Source organism: Stegostoma tigrinum, chromosome 46 (genome assembly GCF_030684315.1).
Source record: "Stegostoma tigrinum isolate sSteTig4 chromosome 46, sSteTig4.hap1, whole genome shotgun sequence".
Classification (NCBI taxonomy): domain Eukaryota; kingdom Metazoa; phylum Chordata; class Chondrichthyes; order Orectolobiformes; family Stegostomatidae; genus Stegostoma; species Stegostoma tigrinum.
This window is the reverse complement of record NC_081399.1, coordinates 8037542-8053900: the sequence shown is the minus strand read 5'-3', so window position 1 is coordinate 8053900 and position 16359 is coordinate 8037542. Positions and strand designations below refer to the sequence as shown.

The following is a 16359-nucleotide window of genomic DNA, read 5'->3' as shown; positions in this document are numbered from 1 at the left end:
TGTACAGAGGGACTGCTGACCATCAGGGGAACATATGAGTCCTGCACCATCAGAATGCAGTACAGAGGGAGCACTGCACACTCAGGGGGTCAGGAGGTCACACAGTCTGCAATGACAGCAATACACGGTTTTCAGAGACACAATTAAGTGAGAGTTGAAATGGTGACCGTGTCAGTCACAAAAGATGTTAAATCATGGCTCCATATGTCCTTTCGCAGCATATAGTCCTTGTTGATGTGAGAGCAACGTTACGTCCAACTTCTTCAAAGAAAGGTCTTTCAAATAACGCTGTGATGAATCGTCAGCTTCATACATGAGCTGTGCGACGGCGACGAATCTGTCTCAGTAAAAATCTAATTCATCCTCACCTGATCTGGTATTTTCATCGAAATTCCTGACTTGGAGCTAATCTGGAAATAAGAGACAACAACATTTGGATGTCAGACCTGTCACCATTGCCAAACACAGTAGAATTAGTCTACTATGAAAATGCTAAAGGTGTTATGTGCAGGGCCCTGTGAGGTACCATGTTCACTGCAGCTCACTTAAAAACTAAGTGGTTACTTGTTAACATGGGAACTTACCAGGATTACTGTTCACAAAGATAATAATGCAAGTTACACAATCATGAAACTTCTCGCCAAAAACGTCATTCTGCGTTCACTCTTGTGCCGTGGCAGCAGTGCAGAGAGGCTGCTGAACTGTCAGGGAGGACAGTGCAGTGGGAAAGCTGTACTGTCAGAAGGGTCAGTGCAGAGGGAGTGCTGCACCGTCAAGATCCTGTAGAGAGGGAGTGCTGCACCATCAGGGGGCAGTACAGAGGGAGTGCTGCACACTTTGGGGATCAGTACTGAGACAGGAAATTCACTGAGTCTGTACGGACAGCAATACACGGTTTTCAGAGACACAATTAAGTGACAGCTGCAATGTTGAGATCGATAATGTCACCATTATCCCTGCTCATATTCACAATGGAGCTACTTACATGCTCATGAATCTAACAACCAAAGAAGCCACTGAGCCCTCATTCCTATGCCACGAAGAAATTAAATTACAGGGAAAATGTTAAGGATGCAGTTGTCACTGCCAGACGAGATGTTAAATCATGATTCTGTCTGCCTTTTCTCGGCGTGCTGACCTTGTCCTCATGTCGTCAACATAATGCCCAACATCTTCAAAGAAAAATCTTTCAAATAACACTAATCAGCTTCAAAAAAGACCTTTGCGACAGTAATGGATGTGTCTCAGTAAAAATCTAATTCACTCTCACCTGTTCAGGTCTGGACAATGAAATGCCTGACTTTGAGCCAATCTAGAAGGAAATCACAAAAATATTAAGAGGTTAGCCACGTCATTGTTGTCAAATACACTAAAAGTAATTTTAACGAGAAAATGCTAAGGATGTCGCATTCAGGACACCATGAGCTATCACGTTGCCTGCAGGTCACAGCTAAAATCCACGTGGTTACGTGATCACATGGGTTAATTACCATTATCCCTGCTCACATTCATAATGGAGCTACTTACATGCTCATGAATCAAACAACCCAAGAGGCCATTGGGCCCTCATCCCGATGCCATGCTGAAACTAATTTACACAGAAAATGGCAAGGATGCAATTTTTTGGGATTCAGAGAGGTTACCATGTAGCCTGCTATTCGCAGCCAGTTTCTGTTACCTGTCAACATGCCATATTCCCATTATCACAGTTCACATTCATCATTATGCTAGATACACAATTGTGAATCATTATGATAAACAGTAATTTAAAAAAGACAAATGTGAGGTTTCCATGGAGCCTGCTCATCACAGCTAGTGACAGCATGGTAACATGTTAACATGGGAAATTACCACTGTTACTGTTCACACTGGTAATGATACTAATTACACAATCATGAATCTTCCAGCTCATTAAGTCCCATGTACCATCGTGGCAGTGCAAAGGGCATGCTGCACTGTGAGAAGGGACGGTGCAGAGGGCGTGCTGCATTGTCAGAAAGCAAACTGCATCATCAAGACACTGTACAGAGGAAGTCCTGCACTATCAGGAGGCAGTACTGAGGCAGCAAACTCAGGCGGTCTGCACTGAAAGCAATACACCGTTTTCAGGAACAATTAAGTGAGAGCTGAAATGTCCAAAGTCCAGCTCCTTCAAAGAAAAGTCTTTCAAATTACTCTGTGATGAATCATCAGCTTCAAACAACAGCTATTTGAGGGCGACGAATCTGTCTCAGGAAAAATCTAATTCACCCTCACCTGACCTGGCGTTTTCAATGGAATTCCTGACTTTGGGCTAGTCTGGAAACAAATCACAAAAACGTTTGGATGTTAACAATGTCACCGTTGCCAAATGCACTACAATTAATTTTACGAGAAAATGCTAAAATTGTCGTATTCAGAACACCATGAGATACCATTGTAACTGTTGTTCACGGCTAAAAACCACATGGTTACTTGTTAACATGAGAAATTACCACTATCCTTGCTCACATTCATCACCGAGCTAATTACACTCATGAATCTAACAACTCAAGAAGCCATTCAGGCCACATCCCGGTGCCACACTGAAATTACTGCATTAACAAAAGGATACGGATGCAGTTTTTGGGGATTCACTGAGGGTACTATACTGCCTGCTATTCACAGCCTGTATCTGTAGAGTTACCGTTTTACAAGGCAAATTCCCATTATCACATTCCCATTATAACGAACGTGATGTTACCACATAGCCTGCTCATCACAGCTGGTAACTGCACAGTTACTTGTTTACATGGGAAATTACCATGATTATTGTCAATATCCATAATAACGCGAGTTACACAATCATGAATGTTCCGTCGCAGGAAGTCACTCAGCTCGCACCCCTGTACCATGGTGGCAGTGCAGAAGGGGTGCTGCACTGACAGAAAGCGCGGTACCGATGGAGTCCGGCATTTAACAGGGCACAGTGCAGAGGGAGAGCTGCACCATCAAAACACTGTACAGAGGGACTACTGCACCAGCAGGGAAACGGATATAATGAGTCCTGCACCATCAGGATGCAGTACAGAGGGAGTACTGCACACTCAGGGGGTCAGTGCTGAGACAGTAAACCCACACAGTCTGTACTGACAGCAATACATGGTGATCAGAAACACAATTAAGTGAAAGCTGAAATGGTGACCGAGCCAGTCACAAAAGACGTTAAATCATGGTTCCGTATGCCCTTTCTCAGCGTACAGTCCTTGTTGTCGTCAGATCAACGTTACGTCCAACTTCTTCAAAGAAAGGTTCTTCCAAATAACGCTATGATTAATCATCAGCTTCAAGCACGAACTGTGCGACGGCGACGAATCAGTCTCAGTAAAAATCTAATTCACCCTCACCTGATGTGGTATTTTCATGGAAATTCCTGACTTTGAACCAAACTGGAAACAAATCACAAAAATGTTTGGATGTTAACAATGTCACCGACGCCAAAAGCACGAGAACTAATATTACAAGAAAATGCTAAAATGGTCATATTCAGAACACCATGAGATGTTGGGGACCTGTGTTGGAATGGTTCCCTGACAAAGTCTTAGGTTCTTCACTCAGAGAGTTGTGAGCGCATGGAATAGTTTACCAGTGATAGTCGTGGAAGCAGAGTCATTAGTGACATTTACGCGACTGCTGGACATGCACATTGACAGCAGTGAATCGAGGGGAATGTAAGTTATTTTATTTTATGTTTGAATTAGGAATATTCCACGGCACAACATTGTGGGCCGAAGGGCCTGTACTGTGCTGTACTTTTCTATGTTCTATGTTCTATACCAGTGCACCTGTTGTTCGCGGCTAAAAACCACTTGGTTACTTGTTAACATGATAAATTACCACTCTCCTTGCTCACATTGATAATGGAGCTAGTTACACAAACATGAGTCTCACAAACCAAGAAGCCACTCAGTCCTCATTCCTGTGCCACAGTGAAATTAATTCACTGGGAAATTGAGGCTGTAGACATGCTCCTTCAGCCGGTCAGTTTGGTTCCAAATGTTTCATCACCCTGCATGGCTACATCGTCAATGCACCTGAGGCAAAGGGTCGGTTTTCTGTCCTGCTTGTTGTTTAGATGCCTTGGTTTGTTAACCCAGGGGACAGTACAGAGGGTGCACTGCACTGTCAGAACAGTACAGAGACAGTGCTGCACTGTCAGGGAAAACTGTACAGAGCGAGTGTTGCACCACAGACACTGTACAGAACATATGTGGCACCTTCAGAGACAGTGTACAGGGGAAATGCTGCACCATCAAGAGGCTGTACAGAAGGAGTCAATGTACAGGTCACAGGAACTACAGTACCATCAAGGGTCATACAGAATGAGTCCTGCACCATCAGGGGGCAGTATGGAGGGAGTGCTGCAGACTCTGGGAGGGGTAGCACTGAGCGAGTGCACTACGGTCAAGGACCAATGTACAGAGCGAGTGTTGCTGCATCGGGGGTCAGGACTAAGGCAGCAAACTCAGGCAGTCTGTACTGGCAGCATTACTCTTTTGAGAGATATGATTAAGTGAGAGCTGCAAAATTGATGGTGTCACTGTCAGTTGATATGTCAAACCCAGGCTCTGTCTGCCCTCTTTCAGTATGCAGTCCCTCTTGTCATTTGGTCAACATAAACCCTCTCAAATAACATTGCAAAGGATGATCACTTTTAGAAACCAGCGACATGAGGCTGACAAATCTGTCTTAGTTAAAGCCGATTCACCCTCACCGGATCTGAATTCTTCAATGGAATTCCTAACGTTGAGCCAACCTGGAAAGCAATCATGAAAACATCATTGTTAGCAATATCACTAATGCCAAATACAAGAGAAGTAACTTACTGAGAAAATGCTAAAGATATCGCACTCAGGACTCCATCAAACACCACCTTGCCTGCTGGTCACAGCTAAAAACTGCACGGCTGCATACAACAGAGAACAGTACAGCACAGGGACAGGTCCTGTTCATGCTGAACATGATGACAAATTGAGTTGATCCCTTCTGTCTGACAATGGTCCACATCCCTACATCCCTCACTTATTCATTTGCATAATTAAAAACCCCCTCAAACACCACTTTCATATTTTCCACCATCATTGCCCCGGCACCTACACTCTCTGTCGAGATAAACATGCACCTTACATATCCTGTCAACGTTCCCACTTAAACCTTAAATGCTTGCCGGCTCGTGTTGGACACTTCAACTCTGGGATGAACTTTCTGACCATCAACCCGATCTATGACTCATCATTTTATAAACTTCTCTCGGATGTCCCATCAGCCTCTGCTACTCCAGAAAAAACAATTCTCCTCTTATCCATCTTATTGCTCTCCAACAGGCCTCACATCACTTCGTTCTTCACCTCAAAATGCCCTCGTCAATTAGAATGCCCCATACTAATCTCTCTATTCCCCCATATCCTTCTCCTTGGTGAATACTGACGAAAATTACTCATTTAGGATCTCGCCCATATCCTCGGCATCTCTAGTTATCTTCTTGCTTTTCAGGTATGTCGAAAATACAGTCTCATATTCTTTAACCCGACTCACCAAGGATATCTCATGGCCTCTCACTGCATTCCTAAATTCCTACTTGAGCTCTTTCCTACTTTCTTTACATTCCTCATGGGCCATGTTCAATTTTACCTTTCTAATCCTCACATATGATTCCCTTTTCTCTCTGACTAAATTCACAATCTCCCTTGTTATCCAAGGTTTTCATACCTTGTCATCCCCCTCCTTCCTCCTTTCTGGAACATGCCAGTCCTGAACTCTCATCATCAGGTCTTTCAACAATTCTCACGTCAAATGTGGACTTGCCACAGCATTTCTAGCTAAAAGTCCTCACTGAAGCAATTACAGAGAAAAACAGCCCTGACTGCAGAATCAGCGACAGAAAGTTATTTGTGACGTGAGATTGACATAATGCCCGAAATCTTTGAATGAAATGCCGGTGGAAAAATCTGTTTATTTTGGCTTTGTGTTGTTGGATAAATTAAAAGTGAGGGAAATGGCTCTTAACATTGCTTAAGAGGTTGAGATTTGAAGATGCTTCCCAAATTCGCCAAAAAAGTCTCAAAAACCACAGCAATGACATACTGTTGGAGTTAGCAAACAGGTCAGAATTGGGTATAACTGGAGATAAGTGGAAAGCTGAAACTGTAATTGAGTCGCTCAAGCACCTACCTACATCAGAGAAACAGGCAAGTGCAGTGAAGTCAGAGAAAATTAAAATTGAAAATTAGACATGAGGAATTAGAAGAGGAAGCGTAACTGGCTTGGCAGATGACTTGGCCAGAAACTGTGTGGGTAATGTTAATTTAGACCAAGCTGTAGGCAGGGCTAGAGAAGTGCTTGCAGTGCTGTCAGGTGAGGTGTCCAGAGATTATGAACAGGTTAAACAGGCTATTTTGAGTGCCTATTTTGGTACCAAAAGCACCAAGACAATGTTTCAGAAAAATAAAGGAGGAACCAGGTCAGAATATTTCAAGCTTGCGAGAACTAAACAGAGCAACTTTAAGAAATGGGTACGAACATTAAAGGTAGAAGAGACAAATGACGATCTTTGAGAGATTATTCCGCTGGACAACTTTAAAAACTCACTTCCAGAGATGAGGAACAGAAAATTACCAAAGTAAGAAGAGCCGCACAGGTGATGGATGAATATATATTAGTGCATAAATCAGAATTTAGTTTCCAACAGCAATCTCATTCCATGAGGGATAGAAATTGGGGGAAAAAGGGAGATCTTTCAATGAAAAAACAAAAGTAGATCACACTGGGAGAAGTTTACCACAGGTGACAAAAAAAACCCAAGAGGTTGAAAAGAAGGTAAGAGGCCTCAGATGTTTTCACTGTAACAGCATGGGACACAAACTCACACTGCTGCTGATTTAAGAAATGCTCTGGGAAAAAGGAACATGGCGAAAGATGCTACACAAGTAGGATTAGTTGAGGTACTGAAAGAAATCCCAAAAGGAGTCGAAGAGCTGCAGCCAAATGCAGCCTAGTCACAGGTTGGATAATGAGACAGTGCCTGATCTCTACAAAAACTTCACTTCTGCAGGTAAGGTTTACACAGTAAGAACAGAAGGGAGAAGGTAAGTAAGTTACAGTATTGAGAGATATGGGAGCTGGACAGTCTATAATAGTAAGAGATGAAAGAATTTTCACTCCTTTTGAAATACTACCCGAGAAAGCGGTAATCTGTGGAACAGATGGATACAGATGTAGTGTTCCCCTGTGAAAGATTAAGTTCAAAAGTCCAAACAACACTGGGGAAGTAAAAGTGGGAGTGATTAAAAGAGTGTTTATTTCAGGAATACAGTCTGTTCTTGGAAAAGACCTTGCGACATTAAAAGTGGGAATGATGTCCCTTGTAGTGGATTAGCCAAAGAAAAACAAGGGAACTGAGGAGTTAAAAGAAAAATACCTTCGAATTTTTCCAGACTCTGTGGTGATAAGTCATAGATTAAAGTAAATGGGGAAAACCAAACAGAAAGATCAAACATCAAGGGGTTGATGTACAGTTAGCTGACACCCTGTTTGACAAGATCATCAAGGAAGAACCTCAACAATTAGAGGACCAGGCAGAGGAATTTAGTTCTCAAAGATTATTGCAGTTACAACAAAAAGATGAGACAATGAAAGATCTATATCATCATGCCAACTCAGAAAAAAAAATCAGAACATATTCCCAAATGTTACGATCTTAAGGATAGAATCCATAAGTGAAAATGGAGACCTCGGCAGAGGAAAACTGGGCTGAAGTGCAGCAGATTGTGTTGCCAGAAGCATACAGACAGGGAGATTCAGTCAGACCAATGATCCAATTTCACTGCCAAACTATCTCAGGTGATTATAGACAACCGAGGAATCAAACACTTTAAATCGAGTGCACATTATCCTGAATACCAGGGAGCACTGGAAAGGTGTCATCAGACCCTAAAAGCTATGCTGACAGTTTATTGCCAGGATTATCCAAATGACTGCGACAAACGTATCCCATTTATATTGTCTGCGATCAGACATGCACAAATGAATGAACTCACATCATTTAAATCGATATTCAAACAGAAAATAAGAGGACCTTTAAAATTAATTATGGAAAAGTTGATAGGTCCAAAGTCAGAGATCTTACAGTTGCACTATGTATCTGAGGTGAAAGAAAGATTAAACAGAGTAGGCGAATTAGCTAGACAACATCTGAAGGTAGCACAGCATTTAATAAAGCAAGAAGCAGATATTAAATCTAAAATTCAGACATTTGCACATGGAGATAAAATATTGGTGCGATAACCAGGGGTAGGAAATCCTTCAAAGCAAGGTTTCGTGGTCCTTACCAGATTGAGGAGAAGTTCAGTCAGGTGAATTATGCCCTAAAGATGCCTGATAGCAAAACATTTTATTGGCTATGTCCTGTGAATGAGTTGAAACCCGACAATAAGAGAGACAGGGAACCAGAGAAACAAGTGTTAGTTATTGCCCCTCACAGTCAGGAATCAAATCCAGATGATCTGGAATTTTATGTGCCTCAAAGTAAGTTAAATAATGAGGAATGAGATAGAGAATGAGACAGAGCAGTGAGCTATCTGTCTCAGCAACAGAAAACTGAATTGATAGACTTGTTGCAGCAATATGAGGACATACTTCAGAAAAGAACGGGGAGGACAAATACTCCTGCACACGAGGTGGAGGCAGGGAGTGCTGCTCTAATAAAACAAGACCCCCACAGGCTTAAACCTATAAAAGCTGCACAGTTACAGAAGTGGAGCAATACACCAAGAAGACATCATTCAGCCATGTGAAAAAGGTGAGTGGAGTTAGCCGATCAATTTGCTTCCCAAACCAGACGGTACTCAATGGTTCTGCATGGATTGTCGGAACGTCAATGCTATAACTAAGTTGGACTCATACTCAATTCCAAGGCTGGAGGAGTGTGAAAAAAGGCCGAATTGACTCATCGTGCTGTCTGTATAGATGATGTCATGATCTTTAGCTGTTCATGGAAAGATCACATGGTGTATTTGGCAAAGCTCTTTGAAAGACAATGGGAGGCAAAACTGGTTATGAACTTAGCAAAAACTGGATGCACATAGTTAAAGGTCGAGGAGTTTCCAAGACCATCCTCGAAAAATAGAGGTGCTTCGATTGCTGGGACTCAACCGATTCTCCTGGAAGTTTGTGCCAAACTTTCGTAACATTGTGGCACTGCTGACAGATTTTGCTAAAGAAGACTCTAAAATTTCAGTCGCCAGAACAATACCTGGAGGCATCTGAGAATTTAAAGGCCGTGTTAACCACCGCACCAGTTTTAGCCACACCAAATTTCTTGAAACCCTTTAAAGTTGCTACCAGCGCCAATGATATACGGATTGGGGTTGCGTCAATGCAGGAGGATAATGGTGGAATTGAAACGTCATTGGTTATTTTTCAATGAAACTCAATATTCATCAGGGAAAATACTCCACCATGGAAAACAAACTATTGAGTTTGGTTCAGGCCATTCAACATTTTAATCTTTATGTCATAGATAATCTTGCAAAGACGGCTGTGTATACATACCACAACCCCCTCACCATTTTGGAAAGATTTAGGAACAAAACTATGAGACTATTTTGTTGAAGTCATATGTTACAAGCTTTTAATTCACAAACTGTACATGATACAGGTTGTAAAAATGTCACTGGATATCCATTTTCGTGGGTATAAAGAAAATGCATGTGTAACACAGAATCGGTATGGGCTAATGGTACAGATACGCACAACTAGGACAAAATGTCTAACTTTAGATTACTGACCTCTGTATTCAGCGATAATGGTTTAGACAAGGAAAAAAAATGAACCCATCTTTTCATAATACTGGTTCTTTTTTTCCCTTCAGGGGGACGGGCTGCGAAGTTGTTTTGTGTAAAATTGTTAAAATAAAAGTGAGGAACAGCAATGCATCATCCGTCCCTTTAAAGTGTGTCTTTTCCAGTGCTTAGAGTTAAAATGAATATCTGATCGGCAGGCTGAACGGCAGGTGCACACAGAGTGTGCCTGAATGCAAACATTTTCTATCAAACAGCCAAGCACTACTTTTATCAAAACAACAAGTCTTTCAAATGTAGCTAATTATTTTATTACAAGACCTCAGCTGCAAACAAAGTATCAAATTTAACTCCGATGGTGTTGATAATCTGAAACCAATTCTAAGAATTTGATGTGTCATATGGGATATTGAAGTCAGGTTTTTTTTTGAAGATTGGGGGACAGCCAACTACCATGAGACAAACACATTATTTCGCTCTCAGAGAAAGCATCAACTGATTAAAATGGCACCACGGCATTTCTAGGTAAAAGTTCTCACAGAAGCAAGTACAGAGAAAAACATCCCCGACAGCAGAATCAGCGGCAGAAAGACATTTCTGATGTGAGAACGACAGAAGAAAAGCTGGAGAAAGCAGAATTTTTCAGATTGTTAGGAACTGTTAATTTGTTCATTCTTTCGATGAAATAAATAAATTGTTACTTGTCACATGTAAGGTGGAGACCAGGGATTTTCTTTCTTTTAAACACTCTTTAAACAGATTATGATGGAAAAGGTGAGCTTCTCTGGGTGTTTCAGAGGTAAACATTAGAGGGGAACCCCTACACCCATCAGGACAGATGAGGGCTGGTGTTTTGGTTTAACTATCACAGGGGTTCGGCCATTTCCCCTCCGTAACACCATAATGCTCTTGCCTTCAAATTAACACACTTGAGCCTTTCGGCCCCATTGTGTTCATTAACCTGTCCCTCCCTATCCTTCCTTTAAGCCTTACTGGTCCTGACTTCCAACAACCCCTCAATCGCTGCACTGTGGAACTGCTGATGGTTCCTACCCTCTGCCACTCTAGTTTAAAGAGTAGCCCTGTCAAGGATACAGGTTCCCCTCCAGTTTAAGTGCAACACACCCCAACCCTTCTCTACAGGTCACTCCTGTCCCAGAAGGGGTCCCAGTGATCCAAAAACCTACACCCTGCACCAGCTCCTTAGCCACACATTTAACTGCCTTTTTGTCCTTAGAAATGGCACCAGCAGCAATCTCGAAATTACAACCTTTGAGGTCTTGCTTTTTAACCAACTGTTTAATTCCCTGGATTCTTGGTCCGAGACCTCATTCCTCAATTTGCCAATATCATTAGTATCAACATGTACCATGACCTGTAACTCATTACCCTTCCCTTTCAGAATGTCCGGCAGCTCTAAAGAAACATCCCAGACTCTGGCACCAGTGAGGTAAAACACCATCCTGAAGTCATTTCTTCGCTGCAGAAGCGCCAGTCTGCTCCCCTGACTAAAGTATCATCTTTCATTATTGTTCTTCCTTTCCTCTTCCTTCCCCAGTATGATCACATCCGAATTTTGCACTGCAATGGAATATGTAGCCCACACCGGTTCCCGGCTCTCCGTTCTCTGCCTGGTCACGGAGTACATCCCCGTTAAAGTGGGTAATTACCATTATTACTGTTCACATTCATAATGGAGCTGCTTGCACAATTATGAATCCAACAAACCAAGAAGGCATTCAGCCCTTATCCCTGTAGCACATTGCCTGGCCAGAGGGAGTGCCGCACAGTAAAGGAGGCCTGGCCAGAGGGAGTGCCGCACAGTCAAGGAGGGCTGAACAGAGTGAGCGCCACACCGTCAAGGAGTGCCAGCCAGACGGAGAGCCACACCGTCAAGGAGGGCCGGCCAGAGGGAGCGCCGCACCGTCAAGCAGGGCCAGCCAGAGGGTGTGCCGCACCGTCAAAGAGGGGAGACAGATTAACTGGTGGCAGGACTGAGACAGCACACTCCCAGTCTGTAGTGCCAGCATTGCACTGTTTTCTGAGACGGAATATGAATGTTGATGGCGTCACTGTTGGATAAAATGTTAAACTCAGGGTCGCCTGTGCTCCGTTAGTGTACAGTCATTGTTATCATGTCAGGAAAAACAATCGCCTGTTTTGCGGAGCAAGATCCTTCAAATAACACTATGATGAATTAGCATTTTCAGAAGGTAAACAGAAGGCTGGAAGAACACAGCAAGCCAGGCAACATCTGGACTCAAGGAGTTACCAACTTTTCAGGTATACCCTTCTTCAGGACTGGATGTGTGGGTGGGGAGAGCTGCAGATAAGCCGGGTGGAGGGGAGAAGTAGGAGAATGGTGGTGAAAGGTGGACACTGGTAGTAGGTATGAACTGGTTGATTCCAGCATCTGCAGTTCTTCTGTCTCTAAGCACTTTCAGAAAGCAGCTGTACGAAAGGGACCGTACTGTGTCAGCTAAACATATTTGATCCACACTCTCCCTGTCAAATCCAACCCTCGATCCGGCCAGGAAAGAAAGCACTTGGATGTTCATAATGTCACCTTTTTCATATACACTGAAACTAATTTACTGAGCAAACATGGGAAATTCCCATTAGCACAATTCACATTCATCATTATGCTCGATACATGATCATGAATCATTACAGTAAATGGAAACTTTCAGAAAGCAGCTCAATGAGGGACAAGATTGTGAGGTTCCCATGTAGCCTGCTGGTCACAGCTAGAAACTGCATAATTACCTGTTAACATGGGAAATTACCGTGATTACTGGTCACATTTGTAATTAGGCGCATTGCACAATCATGAATCTTTCAGGCCAGGAAGCCATTCAGCCCTCATTCCTGCGCCAGGGTGATAGTACATATGGAGTGTTGCACGGTCAGTACTGAGGCTGCAAGCTTGGGGAGTCCACACTGACAGCAATGCACTGTTTTCGGAGACACAGTTAAGTGAGAAGTGCAATCTTGAGTGCCAATGCAGGCAAGATGTTAAACCTTGGGCCTGCCTGCACTCTTGCAGTGTGCAGTTATTGTTGTCATGTGATCAACATAATGTCCAACTTCCGCAGAGAAAAATATCTTAAATAACATTATGATGAAGGACAACTTTCAGAAACAGCTGCGTTAGCGTGACAAATCTGTTTCGATAATGCATTTTCTTCCTCACCAGATCTGTTCCCATCTTCACAATTCTTGACTTCATCCCTTGCTGGAAAGAAATGAAGAAAACATTTGAATGTTAGCATGTCATTGTTGCCAAATGCACTGAAATTAATTTACTGACAGAATGCTCAGATTGTTCAGGATTCCATAAGGTTACCACGTAGCCTGCTGGTCACAGCTAATAACTGCGCGGTTACCTGTTAACCTGGGAAATTACCATTATACTGTTCATATTCAAAGCTATGCTAGATACACAATTTTACAATGAAGGAAGCCATTCAGGTGGCAGTGCAGGGGTGCTGATGCTTTCATGTGCAGCTCTAAATGAAGAAGGCTGCATCATCACAGAGAGTAGCGCACTGTCAGGAAGACCATACAGAGTGAATGCTGCACTGTCAGAGGGCAAGAACTGAGACAGGAAACTCAGCAAATTTGTACCGCCAGCATTACACTGTTTTCAGAGATACAATTAAGTGTGAGCTGCAACCTTGACAGCGTCACTATCGGATATGATGTTAAACCAAGGCCTTGTCTGCTCTTTTTTCAGTGTGCAGTCACTGTTGTCACGAGGTCAACATAATGTCCAATTTCTGCAGAGAAAAATCTCTCAAATAACTCTGTGATGAGCAGCACTTTCACAAAACAGCAATGTCAGGCTGACAAATCTGTCTTAGCAAAAACCTCTTTGCCCTCACCTGCTCTGTCTTCTTCTTCAAAAGTCCTGACATCGACCCAGTCTGGAAAGTAATCAACAAAACATTTGGATGTTAGCAGTGTCACTGTTGCCAAATACACTGGAATCAACGTGCTGAGAAAATGTTAAGGATGCAGTCGGTTACCAGAAAGCCTCCTGGTCATATCTTGTACCTGTATGGCTGTCTATTAACATGAGAAATTACTGTTATCCCTGCTCATTCTTGGGACATGGGCATCATTGTCAGGGCTGAAAAGATGGTGGAGAACTGTTGTCTTGAACCTTTGCAGTTCATGTGCTGTAGGTTGACTCACAATGTGCTCAGAGAGGGAATTTTAAAGTAAAGTCTAATTATTCTCCTAATGAACTGTATTGTTCCAATATCACCATATCCGTTTCATTCAAAACCTGAAGAAGGGTCCCAACAGAAACCTCAATTTTCCTGCTTCTCTGATGCTGCCTAGCTTGCTGTCTTCCTCCAGCTCCACACTGTGGTTGCCCTGATTATTTGTAAGGTGCGTCGTACCTCATCCCAAACATCTACCAAGATCCCTTCTCCACCGACACTGACTGTCCAACCTCTTCAGACACTCTGCACCCTCTTCTCCGACCCTCACTCCCTATTCCTCACCACCTCACACACCCGCCGCCTTCCCTCTGGCCCTCACTCTTCCCTCATGCCCCAACTCTCATCGTCCACCTCTCCCATCATCCCAACCCTCATTCTTCCATGGTCCAATATCTTCACTGTCCCCCTCCCTCTGAACCCTCACACCTTCCTGCCTAACCTCGCCCTCGCTGCCTCCCTGCCTCGGCCTCAAGACACCCACAACCCTCACTCCCTCCCTGCCTCGCCCTGACTCTACCACGACCGTCACTCCTTCTTGCCTCGACCTCACTCCCTCACAGCCTCGCCCACACTCGCTCCCCACCTCACCCTCACTCCCTTTTCATTTCTGAACACTCTACCCCTCCCCTATTTTTGATGAAGGCTCTATGCCCGAAACATCAGCTTTCCTGCTCCCAAGATGCCGCTTGGACTGCTGTGTTCATCCAGCACCACACCTTGTTATCTCAGATACTCCAGCATCTGCTGTTCCTATTATCTCATATACTGACAGCAATGCAGTATTCAGAGAACCAATTAAGTGACAGATGAATCGCTGACCGTGTCAGTGTCAGATAACACGTTAAATCATGATTCTGTCTGTGCCTTCTCAGTATGCTGTCTTTGTTCTCATGAGGTCAACAGAATAACTTCTGCAAAGAAAAATCACTCAAATAACAATGATGGATGATCAGTTTCAAAAAACTGCTATTTGAGTGTAATGAATCAGTAAAAATCTAATACACCCTCACCTGATCTGGTATTTTAGCAATGTCACTGATGCCAAATGCACTAGAATTAACTTACTGAGAAAATGCTAATGATGTAGTATTCAGAACCCCGTGAGATATCATGTTGCATAAAAATGACACACATACCATTATACCTGCTCACATTTGTAATGGAACTACTTACAAACTTATGAATCTAACAAACCAAGAAGCCATTCAGACCTTGTCCCCATGCCATGGCGAAATTAATTCAGTAGAAAATTGCTACAGATGTAGTTTTCTGGGAGTCAGTGAGCTTACCATGTAGCCTCCTATGCCTATGTCTATAGCATCACCTGTTTACATGGGAAATTCCCATTATCACAGTTTACATTCATCATTATGCGAGATACACAATCATGAAACATTACGGTAAGTGGCAACTTGAGGGAGACGAATGTGATGTTACCATGTAGCCCGGTCATCACAGCTGGTAACTGCATGGTTACCTGTTAAGTAGGGAAATTACCACAATTACTGTTCACAGTGGTAATTATGCTAATCATACAAACTTGAATCTTTCAGACCAGGAAGACATTCAGCATTCAGCACTCGACCATGGTGGCAGGGCAGAGGGGGCACTGCACTGTCGGGTGGGGGCGAGGGGGGTGGAGGAGTGCACAGGGAATAACTCAGTGTCAGGGGGCACAGTGGAAAATGGGTGCTGCGCCATCAGGAGGTCAATGTTGAGACGGAACACTCAGGCAGTACGTACTGACAGCATTAAATGGTTTTCAGACACAAGTGAGCAGATGCAAAAATGTGGCCGCCGTCACTGTCACACAAGATGTTAAATCATGGTTCAGCCTGCCCAACCTCAGTGTGCTGTCCATCTACTCATTTGGTCACTTGTTAACATGGGTAATTACCATGATTACTGTTCACACTGGTAATATTGCTACTTACACAATCATGAAACTTCTCGCCCGACAAGTCATTCAGCATTCAACCTTGTGCCCTGGCAGCAGTGCAGAGGGACTGCTGCAATGTCACTTGTTAATGTGGGTTAATTGCCATTATCCCTGCTCACATTCATAATGGAGCTACTTCCATGCTCACGAATCAAACAACCCAAGAGGCCATTGAGCCCTCATCCCGATGCCATGCTGAAACTAATTTACACAGAAAATGCTAAAGATGCAATTTTTTGGAATTCAGAGAGCTTACCATGTAGCCTGCTATTCGCAGCCAGTTTCTGTTACCTGTCTACATGCCATATTCTCATTATTATCACAGTCCACATTCATCATTATGCTAGATACACAATTGTGAATCATCATGCTA

General features: G+C 43.2%; 1 protein-coding gene across 2 annotated transcripts in view; it reads right to left on the bottom strand.

The window, feature by feature from the left end:
• Positions 1 to 16359, bottom strand: part of LOC125449505 (SUMO-interacting motif-containing protein 1-like) — a 139596-nt gene that overhangs the window by 47581 nt on the left and 75656 nt on the right. For both annotated transcript variants that reach the window (XM_059642855.1, XM_059642854.1), the window contains exons 25-31: positions 13700 to 13741; positions 13009 to 13050; positions 4733 to 4774; positions 3366 to 3407; positions 2257 to 2298; positions 1271 to 1312; positions 369 to 410 (exon numbers count right to left, since the gene is read on the bottom strand). In XM_059642855.1, coding sequence (XP_059498838.1) covers positions 369 to 410; positions 1271 to 1312; positions 2257 to 2298; positions 3366 to 3407; positions 4733 to 4774; positions 13009 to 13050; positions 13700 to 13741 — 294 coding nt within the window. The remainder of the gene's footprint in view (positions 1 to 368; positions 411 to 1270; positions 1313 to 2256; positions 2299 to 3365; positions 3408 to 4732; positions 4775 to 13008; positions 13051 to 13699; positions 13742 to 16359) is intronic.